Source organism: Haemorhous mexicanus, chromosome 5, assembly GCF_027477595.1.
Source record: "Haemorhous mexicanus isolate bHaeMex1 chromosome 5, bHaeMex1.pri, whole genome shotgun sequence".
Lineage (NCBI taxonomy): Eukaryota > Metazoa > Chordata > Aves > Passeriformes > Fringillidae > Haemorhous > Haemorhous mexicanus.
The window spans coordinates 5,832,532-5,847,908 of record NC_082345.1 but is presented as its reverse complement, the minus strand read 5'-3'; the positions used below and the strand labels follow the sequence as shown (position 1 = coordinate 5,847,908).

Sequence of the window (15,377 nt, the reverse complement as noted above, 5' to 3'; positions counted from 1 at the left end):
AGATAATATTAATTTTTTTAAACCGTACAAAATTTAAAAGAAGGTTCAAATAAGACAAGATGGTTGCTCACAGCAGCTGAAAGTGACAAAGAACTTTGGCTTCAGAAGCTGGAAATAAGCTTCAGAATCCATTTTAGGTGTATGTACCTGCTGCATATATGCTTGTCTTATATTCATAGGGAATATACTTCATTAGAAGAAAATCCTATCACTAAACAAATAAAAGAGCTTTTTTGGTATATGGCACAGGGCAGGGCTGTCTGCTTGAAAGCTTATCCAGTCTGTCTATCCACATCATCTGACCTAGTAAGGGATGCTGCTTCTCCTTGTTCTCTGAGGTCCTTAGACCACTGTGAGTACAGTAATCCCTAAAATGCTTGCACAAATTACAGCCTTCCTTGGGATTTTGCACAGTTCACAGGCCAGCATGGACTTTACCAATTGCTGGGCAGCTAAGCAGGTTACTGAAGGCAGATGTTTCCTGCTCTTTATTATGACTCTGTGGGCCCCTAAATCTGGCAATGGCATTAGGCTCAAAGCTAAAAGCTGTGTTTGCATATGTTGTGTGACATGGTTTGGGACACCACTTGTTGGAGAAACTGTTTATAAACTGTAGACAGAGTGAATAATATAAAGTTTGAAATTCTGTGTCTTGTTCTGAGCCAATTATAGGGATCTGAAGAACGAATGACCCAACAGGAAATGCAGAGTTAGTAAACAAAAATTGTGTATGTTCCACTGCAATTGTGTGTAGTCATCTTCTGACTGAGTTAGGAAAGAGAGTTTCTGAAAATTAGTAATTTCTTGGGGAAAATAGAGTTCTGGTTAACTTTGGGTGCATTACGTATAATTATGTGACATTCCTATTGATTTCAGATCAGGAATAATTCTCAAGTAATGACCTATGAAATATTCCATTGTTCATGAATAAAAGTCAAACTATTTACAGCAGTACAGTAGCAAGCTGCTGTATTGCTCCTGGAATATGGTTGCCTTCAGAAAAACATTCTACAGAGGAAGTTTTTCTTATATTTATCATAGCACAATGTATTCAGGAGTACTTAAGTCATGTGGACATGGTCTTTACTGGGAAGGTGACAAATCTGGTCCTGTAGAATGAAAAAGTTGAAATAAAGAGGATAGAGAGTATTCAGTTCTGGGTGACAGGGTCACCAAGGGGAGATGCAGGTGCTGGAAGTGCCCAGCATGTGTCACCTTATTGTATTTGCGTTTCCCCCAGACGAAGGAAGGAACAATAAATCTGACTCCATGTTCTCAGAAGGCTGATTTATTATTTCATGATACTATATTATATAAAAGAATACTAAACAATATTATATTAAAGAATACTAAACTAAACTCTGCTAAAGAATACAGAAGGAATACTTACAGAAGGCTGAAAAGATAATCATGAAAACTCGTGACTCTCTCCAGAGTCCTGACACAGCTTGGCACTGCTTGGCCAAAGAGTGAAAACAATCACATCAGAAATCAAATGAAACAATCACCTGTTGGTAAACAACCTCCAAACACATTCCACATGAGCACAACACAGGAGAAGCAAATGCGATAAGAATTGTTTTCCTTTTTCTCTGAGGCTTCTCAGCTTCCCAGGAGAAAAATCCTGGGCGAAGGGATTTTTCAGAAAACGCGAATGCCACCTCACCTCTGTTAGTTCCCTTCCCAAAGTGGTGGTGTGGCCCAGCCTGGTGAGCACAGTTCAGAGCAGGGGCTGACCGTGTCTCTGTGTGTCCTTGCAGCTGCACAAGGAGCTGGAGAAGGGGGAGAGGGAGAGCGTGGAGCTGCAGGAGTTTGCCAACGCCATCCTGCAGCAGATCGCGGATCACTGCCCCGACATCCTGGAGCAGGTCGTCAACGCCCTCGAGGAGTCCTCGTGACCTCGGCCACCAGCCCATGGAACAGCACACCAGTGGCCAAGCCAGGCAGCCCACGGAGCCATGGGAGTGGAGAGCAATGTGAAAGAACATGGAATAGAAACTCCTGGTGCACCTCTGACAAAGAAAACAAAGGCAAAAAAAAAAACCCTTCTAAAAAGTACATCCTCTCTAGGTTCTTCCAGTCTGTGATTAATCAGCCATTTTTATATTCATCTTCTCACTGCCTTTCTACTTTAGAATCCAATTCCCCATTGACTTTGTTGGTGGTGACTTTTGGATACAGCTAAGCAGAGCTCTTCCAAGTCTACTGAGCAAAGAAGAGGGGATCCACTGAACACAAGCAGCTCTAGTTCTCCATGAGGTTGCAGAAGAGTAGCCCTCACCTTTCATTAATATATTGCTTTTTCCTTCTTGTCTGCTTTCCTCCTTCTTGTTTTTTTTATTTTCATGAAAGCTGAAAGCCTGAATTTCATAGTGCTAAAACCAAACCTGAGTGTGCCCTGATTATGGCTCATGGCTGGCCAGCATCAGCTAGCTCAGGTCTTGCTGCCTGTCTCAGTGCTTCTTATGTTCTTAAATAACAGAGTGAGGAAAGGAAAGTTTCCCTCCTTGCTCCTGTTAGTCATTTTTTCTAGCAGCTGGGTGAAAAGGTAGGCATACTGGTACTTTCTGTTTACTTAACTTGGAATTTCATTGTTCACTGGTCTGACTCTGAATTGCTAGGTGGGCCATTTTTTGAGGTGACTGTTTTCATCTTTTGATTTTTGGGGGGTTTTAGATGAGGTTTCTCATCTTAGGTCTGTGTCTCCTATGTTCTTACTTTATAGAGAGCTCTCTCCCTTTGAGCAGGTGTGGTCAACAGGTCAGTTCCCAGCTTTAACTTGTACAGTTTGTCCAGTTTTTCAGGCTATGACTTTGTGAACACTGACTGTCATCAGAATAGTCTTAAGCATTCTGTAAATGAGAAATTTGCATCATTTAGCTTAAAAGTATAATTTTAAAGCTAAGTTAGGTAAGCCAGTAGCATATTTCTTACTATAATTATAATTTAATTTATTTTGGTTTAGCTTACACTGAGGAGGAATGAGTTTGAGTTCAGAGCAATAACCCTTATGAAGAGGAGCATCTCTGCTGGAGTTGGCACCCAGCTGAGTAGATAGGTGTAAAATCACAGCTTTACTTAAACCAGTGCAATTCTTCTGTGTATATGAGAGGCCTTAGTTTTATTCCCATCCACCTTTGACACTCGTTACTGCTCCTGCTGATAGGTAATATGACCTGAAATCCCAGATCAGTTTGTCTGCAGTTTGGTAGCAAGTCAGAAATCCTATTTTATGAGTAGGACTTGGGTGCTCATTCTTGGACTATGCATTAATGGGGAGACAGGTTTTTTCCTGGCTGCCAGTGGTTATGTGTGTCTGGGGGCATCTGCAGGACAGAGCCCTGTAACATGTCCCCATGTGGTCCCTAAAGGAGCTGCTCCCTTTGACTGGCTCATCTTACTTCAGAGAGTGAGGGGAAGACAAAAGGAGACCAAATAACACAGCAGTGGAAGATATCTTGGTTTTCTAGTCAAGAGGTAATTATGAATCTTCTCAGTAAACCTCCCATTCAGAGCCTGCAGTTTAATTCCATATAGCTTACTACATTTTCAGCTTAATCACTAAGCTGTTTTGCTAAGGAAAATGTTCCAGGCCTTTTCAAGAAAGCTGCATTTCTTACATCTCTGGGATCCACAGCTCAGCTCTCCTGTAGGTCTTTCACACCTTGTTTTTAGAAGTGAGCAATTGCTTCCAACAGAAAGGAGATCAGCAAAAGTTTGAGCAAGGGAAGATGTACCTTGTAGTTTTTTCCCAAACAAGCAGTGAAAATTAGGTAAAACTGAAACCTTATGTACCTGTAGACTCTATTGAAAACTAGCTAATTTAAAATAAATTCCATCCCCATTGATTCTACTGTAATAATTCAGCAGAAGGAGCTGCATTCATAGCCAGGCTGTCTAGGAAGAAGTCTCAAAAGAAGAGGCAAATCACCCTTTTCCCAATTCTTTTGGAATTACCAGTGCTTTGCAAATCAGGAGAGCTAACTTTAGTTCTTCCTGTAATAGCAGCCTGTGTCTGAAGCTTTTTTTTTTCTGTTGTGTGATGTGTGAGGGGAGCAATGGGAACCTGGATGTGTGGAAGGGGGGAATGCCGGAAGGGCAGCAGACAGTGACTGTACCACTGCTGGGCCCTGCCTCATCCCAGAGCCACCCCTTTGGTCCCATTCTTTGAGTCAGCACGTTTCGATAGGAGCTGTTGTTTTGAAATCTTTCCTCTTGCATTTTCTTCATCACCCCTAATTACTCACTCCAGGAATTTAATGCTGCCTGTAAAAGCATCAGAGCCATCAGCCCGGCATCATCGGCCACCGCCGCCCCTCCTGACTCTCTCATTAACTTATATGGTCAAATCTCCAGCTGCCCTGGTTCCCTGCTGTAAAACAATCCTTCCTCTGTGAGAAGCTGTGGAATTTCCCTTATTGATGGTTCAAATGGCTCCTGCTTGTAAACCTCTTACTGAGATGTTCCTTGATAGTGTTTCTGCTGGAGGCAGGGGCAGGGGGAGGGGATGAGAGTGAGGCGTGATCACTTCAGGCTGTTATTTCAATTCCCTGGCTTTACTGCATTGCCCACACATTGCAGGGAAGTGCTGCTGCTTCTTCAGCATCTCTAACTCAGCTTGTGGCTGCATTTCTATAGTCCAAAGTGCCCCAGCCAACGGCCTGGTGCTGTCAGGGCAGCCTGTGCAGGATCTGTGCACCAGCAGCGGGGTGAAGCTCACTGTTTACACATCTCCTGGCCAGGGAGGATTTGTCAAGCCTGGCTGGTTTTCACGCTGGCCATTTGGTCTTTTATCTGCCAGCCACACACCTGCTGTTCCTTCCATCTGAATTGTTGGGCCTTGGTGATTTTTCTCGTTAACCACTGTTATCTCCTAGGTCTTGTAGGTTTCCCATCTTAAAGATTGGTCTTAGACCTCTGTGAAGTGCTTTCAGGGAAGGAGCAGATCTCATTTAGGAATAGTCTTGATCTGACTTGATGTCCATTGAACTATTTCGGGTAACCTTTCTGATCCTCTGTTGACAGAGATCCTGTGAATACCTTGAGGAACTTTGAGGTTTGGGAGGTACTGCTGGCCACAATTTAATGCTGAATGTGACCACTGAAAGCTTTTTCTTTTCACTCGTATGGAGTGCCACACCATTGGCCTTAAGGCAACAAAGGGATTTTATTCTCATAACCCATCCTGGAATTGCATATGAGGCACATGGGAGAAGGGCCATATGTGGCATACCCTGCATTGCTCATCCAGTTGCCTAACCCACCACTGCTCTTTTTAAGATCTTATTCCCAAGTGTCAGCAGCCAGGCAGATGCAGACAGTTTCCTACCAGCAGCTCGAGGAAATTAGGGCCCCTTCCCAGGGACCCTGGGGAAGTTTGCTTTTTCTTCTGCTGTTGAATGAAGTTCCATTTGCTACAGGAGCTGTGAAAGTTTTAACTGCTTTCATATTATTTCTTCTTCTGAGCTGTCATTTGCAGAGAAACTGAGAGATATAAGGACTCAGGGGCTGTTTGTAGAAAATTAAGTAGGTCATTTTGGCAGGGTTTGGGCTAAAAAATAACTGAAGCCTCTGAAGCCCACGTACACTGTAAAAGCTGACACTGCAACCACACTTGTTCATGATATCCACAAGTCCAAGTCCATATTTTCCTCTGAATCCAACCTCATGTAAAACACTAAAAGGACACAACACTAGAATTGCAGGGTGAGGACATGAGCCCTGTTTGCCATTGGAAGAAGAATTACCTGGCATGCTCCCAGATGAAGCTCTAAGTATTCTCTCTCGTTTTGACTGCCTTTAACCAGCTTTCACTCCAGAAAATGCCAAACCCTCTTTGGAATATCCAGTTTTTGCCAAGTCCTGGGGACGGAAGGTGAAGGTCCGACGTGATGCGCGGAACCGCGTGCGCCATTTCTCGTTGCACGGCTGGAATATGCCTTCTCTCAGAAATTTCCTGGTACTTCAGGGCTCTGAAATTTGCACAAGGGAGCATAGATGTCATCAGTCTTGTAGAGATAACCCTGGTTGTTGAAGCAAAGGGGCACCTCTGTAATTCCCATCCGTCCTGCTGCTAGTACTCAATTTGTTGGGAAATTTTTACATCTGATGAGGGTTGACAGGGTTGAGTCCCCACTCCTGTACTAATTGCCAATTGCTGCCACTGCAGGGGTCTTTACAGAGGATGTGGAGTCATGCACTGATACGGTTTCAAAGCAAAAATGTCACTACATACAAAAATGTGTATATCCCTGAAATGACTCCAGTGAAATGCTAAAGGAAAAGAGTACAACCAAGGCATCTGATACTGAAAGGAAGCTTCTCCTCAGCTCAACCCCCACTGGAAGAGGGACCTGAAGAGGCCGTGGAAGGCTCTGGAAAAACCAACACTGCCCCAGCAGAGCCGGCAGGGTGGGAGGGCCGGGCACGGGGCATCGGGGGCATCGTGCCTGGCAAGGCCAACTCTGCTGACCCCTCTCATCTGCATGGTGAGGAAGAGGAGTGTCAGGGGTTTTTTTAAAATGAAACGATGTTTTTAATTGTTTTTTCCACATAAATGGAAGGAACCTTACGCAGCAGCAGATCCTTCTGAACAAAATGGCTGTATCCACTGACTATTTTTAAAACAAAAAAAAAAAAAAAGAGAAAAACTGTTTCAAAACTTTTTAGTGTCAAAAGCATAAACTCAGAAATCCTGACTTTTTCCAGTGTGTGTGGTGAGTGCTGTAACCCTGTCATCAGTATCTCCCCTGACTTTTTCAGGGGTGTTTTTTTCCTGTTTTGTTTTCTGCTTGTCGATATTGTCTGTGTGGTCCTAAGGCTGGGGCAGTTACCAACAATGTGTGTCTATTGTCGGTTTGAAACAAAAGATAGTAGTAGAACTGAAAAAGATGTGTTTTTAAAAATATATAAAAATAAATTTCATTAAAAGGAATTCAAGTAAAGAAGCAACAAAGCCATGACTCCTCCTCTCGGGATTGTACGGAAAAGGATTTGTGGGCTTATAATTATAACCAGTTGCCTTTCACAGGCTTTTGAGGTCCAAGGCAGCTTGGCCTCTTAGGAAATGTTACAAACCCTGTATAAATTCCTGCTTTCCCAGGTTTATACTGTACATGTGTAAGACAGAAATGGGCAGAATGAAACAGTATTTTGGAAGTCAATCTTTTCTGGTAACAGTTATCAACACCAGATGTCCCCTAAGATGGGATCCACTGATGTGAATGGGCCAAATGCTTTGGCCAAATTTTCTGGTTTCTTCATCCCACTCCTTGATGCCAGGCACATGAGCAAGTGCAGATCTGCTAGTGCAGGTAGTTGTGTGTAGGTTCATTATCAAAGTTGTATTTCCTTGCCTCTGGTGTTGGTCATGTACCCAAGCACATTATGGGGCAGGAAAGCCCCAAACCAGCAGCCACTTTCTGCTCTGGTTGCATCAAAGACTTGCATTGCTTGAAAGGAACATCATGAGGCTAAACTGGTGTGTGAGGTTAACAAAATAAACCCTGACAAATCGCTTTACCTATGAACACAGGTAAAGAATTTCATTAAGTGAATGTATTTTTATTATCAAACTTAACCATGTGCTGTTTGTCCCCATTTTGCAAGCTTAGTTCAGATCTTGAAAATCAAGTCAGTGTTATTTGCTTTTAAGTAGGTATTCCCATTAGGCTCTTGGTGCTTTGGTAGGGCTTTTTGTTCAAAACATTGGTTTCTTTCACTTGGAAACTGGCAAAAAATTGATCTATTGGTCATGTATACTCTTACTTGTTATAAAATGTGTTTATCTTAAAAACCAAATCTGAAGCCAAATTTTCAAAGGAGACATTGCTCCTTTTATCTGCCCCATCTTCCCAGATCTCTGTGGACAAGGCCAAGTCCTCCTTCCCTCCCTGCCCAGGGGTGGCTGCATTTGGCCCCTCACTACACACTCATTACAGTATAACTGGGGAGGCTTTAGTGTAAGATGCCTTTATTTGTCCAGATGCTGGAGGAGGACGAATCCAATGGGACCACAAACAGGGGAATAACTTCTGTGCTAGCCCAACATGCTGCTCCAAGCCCACCTGAACAGTACATTGCCGTTTCCTTCCAAGGCAGTGAATGAGGAGAGCTGCACACCAAGCTCACAAATCATCTGTGGAGTTGAATTCTGTGGGATGCCCCATCCCCTCCACAGACACAGATCCCTCATTTGCTTTGGAAGAGACGTGTTGCACTTTAGTGGAGGGGGAGGCAGGCTTTAGGGATGGGATCTAGTGTGCTTGAATTCCTTTTGGAAGTGACAGCAGCGGGAGACATTGGTGTCCATGATGCAAGTGCACACGCTGCCTTCAACTCGTATGTGTTTTATTGCTGGAGTCATGTTACTGACAGGATAATGTAATTGCAAAGAAAATGTGTTATATTCAACTTTGCCTTGATAATATAAACACTTTGTTCTTTTTTTTTTTTTTTCTTCTTTTTTTATTCACAGACTAAGTTCATCAGGAAATTATAAAATTATTTAAAAATTCTGGGCCCTGTCTTTATTTCAGTGTGTGTTGCTTGGTGTCCTCTCCTGCATGCCCAGGATGGGAGGGCAGGTAGGCTGCAGGGCTGTTCCCTGACAACAGGCTTGAGGTCCCAGTTGTTGCCCACGTGCACCAGTGGGACAAACCTGCTGGGGTTTGGCTGCACAACATGCCTGGGAATGCTCATGGACACACCTGGGGCTGCCTGCAAGGTGAAGGTGAGCGACTGGCAATCACAGGGGTGTGATTGCCCCAGACCTCACAGGTCAGGTGAGTGGAGATAAAATAGCTGCTGTTACAGTCAGCTGTCCCCTTTGTCTCTCCTGCCTGTTTCCCAAGTCAGTGACTTAAATGTTGCTAATGGGTGACTGAATTCCAGATGTGCATCCCGTGTTGCGTCAGTGTCGGGATCACATCTTCCAGAGCAACGTGCCTGGAAAGCCTTGCTGTGGGAAGGCCAGCAAGATTGTCCTATTGAACATGTTCCTGGTGAAACCTGGATGTGGGTCCTGTCCCTCAGGAGCAGAGGAGAGTCAAGGCTTTGTGGCATAGGATGAGCTGTGCTCTCTGCAGCCCTGGTGGAAATGGGCTCTACCCAGTGTCCAGTCTCCAGATGCGTTTTGATGACATGAGAAATGCCTGAGTAATGTCAGTATAAAAACCTCATTTTTCTGGGGTTTTTTGACTGTTCTAAAGAGAATAGCATTGCAACACTGGGTCCCACTGGTAGAACAATGTCCATGCTAAACACACTCCACCAGATTCTCCGCAGCTATCCTGAAGCCCTGGCAGCACAGACCTCCCCAAGTTGGGACACTTTCTAACCAATTTCTCTCCATTTCTTTCTCCTTTTGTCCGTCTGTACAGTCGGTTTTTCTCTGTGCTTTCTTGCTGGCCTTTTCCCTTCTGATTTTCCTTGATTCATCATTTCTTGAGGCTCTTGAGGTCCTGACTTGTTTCAATACAAGTGACTGCATGTGTAGCAGGAACAGGCGTCCTGATCTCAGTGCCTGAACATTCCCTCCCTTTGCTGATTGGATTTCAATCACTTGGGCTTCAATCAGGCATGTAAAGCAGTGTGTGGAAAAAGGATGTGTGGGGATTAAGGGTCTCAGGAGCTTTGACAGAAAGAGTCCATCAGCCCCTTGGTTCCCAGTCTGGTTTATGTTTGCTCAGGCGTCTTTGGCTGAGAAGGGGATTCGTGATTCCTGTCAGGCCAGGGTGTGCCTGGCTGCTGCAGCACAGTCCAGATCAGCTGAATGAAACCACATGCCACATAAATTTAACCAGTTGCTGCACAACAAGGTACCCATCGGTCTGATAATGGCACAAACACCACTTCTGAAAGACTTCTCCTTTTTAAAGGACTAGTGAAAGGACAGGAGTCCGAGTCAGCACCAGCAGGGCAGCACATCTGCAGGGAGAGCTGTGCTAAGGTCTGCAGCCCTGGCTCTGCTGCTTGGTGAGTTGCAGGGCCCTGTCCCCGCAGGCTGACTCATGTTTGGATGGCCCATAACAATAACACTGTTCGTGCTGAAAAGAGAAGATGCAAACGCCTTTTGTGCCTTATCGGGTTACATTTCATGCATTGTGCAGTGAAACACGAGGCATCTGAACAGAACTGTCTGTGTTGACTGCAGCTACTGTGACACTGAACAGGCAAGGCAGCAGTGGAAATAGCAAATTGTCAGCCTTGGGATCAAGCACACACAGATTTGGAACATTTTCCCTTGCAGATAGGTTTGTAGGGGTGTGCACAGCCCCTGTGTTGCCCTGGTTCCTGATTTAACATGGGCCTTCTGCAGTGCTCTAGCCAGGATGACTTGGGAAAACCTGCTTTTCTAAATCACACCAGGCAGGGAAACTGCTGAAACCACATCTGCAATCCACTGGGAGAAGCTACATATTTAGGATCTCCTGTTTCTGACAGGATTTGCTGCACTTGTGCTGCAGATGCCTTTTGCTTGTGTGGATTGAAGCTGTAGGGGGGCATCAGCCACTCCAAAGATTACCCCAAAACAGTAATTAAAGCCAATTGCCCATGCTGATGATCTGTATGTGACTAGTGACCTTTAGACTGGGATTTTGAGACATCAAGTAGGTCTTCTCTCTAGGTTTCAGGATGTTTAGAAATCTCCGGCAAATAGCCAAAGTCCTCTTTCTTTAATCTCTTTAACAAACCTCAAACTCAAGTAGGGCATATAACCTGGGAAACTGAATGTTTTGTCAGTGAATATACTAAAATTAGGTGCAAACAACTTTTTTGCATGTCAAGCAAACAGAGCAATACACATTGTGTTGGTAGACCTTATTTCTGAATATCCTGGTGGTGTATCATAAAACATAAGTGGAACAGCTGGGACCAGCTTGGGTGTAGCTGTGGGGTTGCAGCAAGTGATTCTCAGGGTGTGGGCTTTGTGTCCATCTGGTTTTAAGTACATGAGCAGTAGCTTTTCCCAGTGTTTACAATTGCAAGCATTAAAGCTGTTCTAGAAGGTTGACTAAGAAGTTAAATATTTAGGCTCAGGTACTGCAGCCCATTTGTGTGAAGTTGTCACTTCAGTGGGAATTCAGCTCCAAAAATGTCTGTGGACACAAATCTCATGACAAGGCAAGTTAAAAAAACCTTTGGCTTCTTTATGTATTGCTCAAAAGGATGGGTGGCTGCTGTAGCTCAAAACCCATCCTAGAAGGATTTTTGTTCAGCTTGAGTAAACCCTTCATTTTCTGGAAGGGCACACCATTTTGGGGAACCACAAGTCTTGGAATGTATATGAACGCTCTTAACCTTTCTTCTATAATGCACAGAAGCTGGTTTTAGCTCTCAGCTCTGTATGCTCTTGTAGCCCAGAGCACTGAAGTGCACATATGGATAGTCATGTCTGGGCCCATCTGTGTGATCCTATATAAATCCACAGAGCTGCCCACTGGAAACCATGCTTCAGAATGCCAAACCTGCAATGGCAAAGGTCTGGAAATCAGAAAATCTACATGACTTCATGCCTAATATGTCCATGATGCAATTTTCAGTAAGGTATTTATGTAACTATTTTTTTGCTCGATGCTTCCTTCTTTAAGCGTGCAGGATGAGTTGATTCCTTCGAACTGATAATTGTCCAAACCCTACCAGTGCTACCATCCAAGACCACCAGTTCTCTGTCACAAGCCTCTCATTACTTTGGTTCTTTAAATTATCCCTCATGCTAGTGGTAGCTTAGACATTAGGAAGGCTGCTCCTGTTTGTGCTGTTGCTCCCTGAGCATTCCAGCACTTCCCCATGCCCATATCTCTGAGCTGTAATTGGCCCCACTTATTTCTGGTGGGTTTGATAACCCAACTCTTCACCTAGCAAAGAGGAGTTCTGTTTCTTCAGCCATAGAGCTGAGCTTTAACTGTGATAACACACCGTGGGCTGCCTGAGGTTTGTCAGGAATTCAAAGACTTGGAGATAGGATTTGACATTAACATGGAGGTAAATGGATGTTCTTCCTCTGTTCTTCCTTATTGCCTACAAAGCACATTGACTTTCCCAGCCAGGTCATTCCTGGCAGCAACACAAGAGCCCTTCTCAAAGTCCCATAGAAATATTTGAGACTACCTGACAGCTGAAGTGACTGACACATCACAGAAGGGGCACATCTTTGCAGACACTTGTAGGCTGCAGTTGCAAAGAGCTCCAAAAGGCTGCATTGGATACTCAGTGAGTAGAGAATGTGCAGTACATGCACATGGGATTTACAGACTGAGTGCAAAGTGCAGAAGGAGGTAAATTTAATTTCAACATCTCATTTTTTTTAGTCCCACATGGCTTCAATCAGCCATTGATGCCATTCATCTATGATTTAATAATTTAGCATTAATAGTTACTACAAGAGTGGTGGTAGTCATGGAAGTTTGAGAAAGCTCCTTCTATGGGAACTGTTGCCACTTTTGCTGATATTCTTCTTTATAAAGTAGCATAGTTCGGATTCAGGTCTGTTTTCCCAATCCAAGTGGTGACTGTGTAAGGTGGTTTTCAGAGGGAGCCAGGGCTCAGCAGCAGGAGCAGCCAGGGAACTTCCACTCAGGCTCATGGCACCCACCAAATCCAGGGAGGTTCAGCTGTAGCACAGCATCACAAATGAGTGTCTGCATTGCTCCTCTCTCACCCAATCTGATGCCTGAGTGACTCCTCGATAATTTTGACTCTACCAAGGAGTTTATTTGGGGAGCTACTCTCTTGCATATAAATCCACAAGAATGATACTTGTACAGGATGTCCTCGTTCCCCTTTTTCTTTTGGTATTTTGTTTAAGCATTTGTAGCAGAATGCAGTTGAAGTAGCAACCAAGCTCTTGACAGGTTTGTGCAGAGCCGGGCTCTGCTCCCAAGGTGTCTCTTTGCTGTGCCAGGCACAGCTGGTGAACACTCGTGTCTTTACAGACCCTTGGGGCTCCAAAGATGTGAAGTGAACCAGGATGAGTGGGAACTCATGCTGATATCTCAATTGTCTGCATCAGAGGTGGCCCTACAACAGGGTTTTGTATGGAAAACCAAGAATCTCCAGTGAGGATGATGTATGACCATGGCAAGGTCGTTCTGCTGCTCAGCAAGGCTGGAGAGGACAATGGTGGCTGGCAGCTGCTGTGTCAGCTGCCATCCTTGCTTTGGATTTGTTTGGGGCTAGGAGCACGCTTCCTGCCAGTTGCCAGGGCTCAGCTCACTTGCAGCAATCTGTTCAGCAGAAGTAACTCCATGACTCCCATTGTCTCCTCAGATGACAAACCAGCAAAATGCTTTGAGGCAGTAGTGCCCAGTTTTTCAGCTCTGCCAGCTTTCTGCATGTCTCAGAAAGCAGCACCCAATTCTGTTATCTTTATTTTTTAATCCAAAGTAGTTACAAACGAGGGGTTTGCTGGTTACTTTGGACAGCCTTCAGGGATCTGGCAGGTGTGGCAAACACAAGAACTGCTACCCAAAGCAGCTGGTGCTGCTGCTCCTTCTGCAGATGGTGGGAAGTTGGTGTCTCCTGCAAACTCCTTTGTGACCATTTCTAGTACAATACTATAAGATGCCTGATTTTTTTCCTGCCCCAGTAATATGAGAAGTGTGAAACACTGCCTTGAGCACAGATAAAAGAAAGACAATAAAAAACTCTTTCTTTTGTGCATTCAAAACCCTCCATCACTGCAGTGATATAGCACACCACAGATTGAGCTTCCTACCAGTGCCCTCTGAAGGGTCCTCTCCTGTTAGTTTGGCAGCAACATGACCTTTGGCAGCAACCTTGCATCCAAAACAGATCCCTCACTAGACCCTGGAGGAACCCAGAGGAAATGAAAAAACTGGCATTTGTCAGCAAAATATAATGCAAGTTCACATCTTCCCTCAGGAATCCATGTGCACAGCCATGCCTGGAGCAGCAGGGAGGGATTGATGTTTGTCACCCCTGGTTCCTCATGGACCTGAGCAGGGTTTGGCTGCTCACCCAACCCACAAGCCTGGGGTGCCAGGGACAGGCAGCAGCTGCTGGCTTCACACTGAAGTGTGGGAACAAGCACTTTGCCAGATGGTGGATACGGAGATGTTGGAGGCGTGGTGCACCCAGTGCAATGGCAGCCTTTGCAGTCTGCCCCCAGCAGCCCCAGCCAAGCTCAGTAACTTCAAGGTGCCAGGGAAAAGCTGCTCCTCACCCTTATGGCTGGAGACCTGAATTCTCCCTTTAGCTGTGCTGCCCCTTGGAGCCCCCTAGGCTCCCCTGGGGAAAACCTCTTTTTAACAGTTCTGTGCCAGGATTGAGAGATGCACGGGACTTTTTCGATCTTCACGTTGCTGTTTATTTTTATCTTACCAGAAGTTCAACACACTATCTGCAGCAGACTTAGCACGCAAGAAAGTACAGCAAAAATGGTCCTTTAAAGCTGTTTTATCCAATTAACTCTTGGAACATATTCTATTTCTGCCTTTCTACCAATAACTAAGCCTTTGTCTGTCCCTGTAACCTCTGCACTGCGGCTTCCCACAACCAATCACCCTGTGCCACCAACACTGCAGGAAATGGAGTAGATGAAGAAGAAGAAGAAGCTCAACATCCTCCGTCTTGTCTCCTATCTACCTCTATACTAAAATCCCAAAACTCTAAATTTCTCACCCTGTGACAAACTACACTATTCTCTATTATCTGTTTCACACGCTTGTAGACTCCAATCCTTCCCAAAGTCTTGGAAGCTTTCTCCATGGGCGAAGGTTAAAGGCAGTGCTTCCCTGGGAGTCAGGACCCCTCAGGACAGGCAGAGAAATATTCCCTGTGCCCTGGGTTCCAACATTTAGTTAATGCTGGAAATCCCATTTAGTTAATGAAGTGAATGGAACATTTATTTAACGAAGTGATGACTCCTGACAACGGGAGTGGTAACCCAATGGTTTATGCTCATCTGTCACAGGAGCAGATCAAAGCCACCTGTGGAGCTGCAGACTAATATCACCACGGATGACCCAGAGGCTTCCCCTGTGTGAGTGACAGAGGGGACCATGACTTCATTGTGAAACCTGTCCTGGGTCTGTGCAGCAAGGTGAGCCAGCCTAACGCTGAGCCAGAGCTTTCCTCTGCTTTGCTTACAGCTCAGCAGTGACAGGGGCTTGAGAGGGTGACGCCAGCTTTGCCTGGCTTTGTATTCCTGCTGAGAGCCCTTGTTCAGCACGGCTCTATTGCTGGTGCTCATGGCTAGGTGTGCAATCTCCAGATGATATCTGGGCAAGTTCAGGCAGGATGGAGCCCCGGGGCTGTGTGGCTGAGGGTGTGCTGCAGCCTGGCACTGCACAGCACAGAGGGTGTCACAGATCATTTGGGAGGATGTGTGGACGTGTGAAGAGTCAGTGACAGCC

At 45.0% G+C, this 15,377-nt stretch overlaps 1 protein-coding gene across 3 annotated transcripts in view; it reads left to right on the top strand.

Moving 5' to 3' along the window:
• ERC1 (ELKS/RAB6-interacting/CAST family member 1) overlaps positions 1-8,442 on the top strand; it is a 280,985-nt gene extending 272,543 nt beyond the window's left edge. For all 3 annotated transcript variants that reach the window (XM_059845691.1, XM_059845689.1, XM_059845690.1), the window contains one exon: positions 1,761-8,442. In XM_059845691.1, coding sequence (XP_059701674.1) covers positions 1,761-1,898 — 138 coding nt within the window. In that variant the 3' untranslated portion in view covers positions 1,899-8,442. The remainder of the gene's footprint in view (positions 1-1,760) is intronic.
• Positions 8,443-15,377: the final 6,935 nt, after the last annotated feature.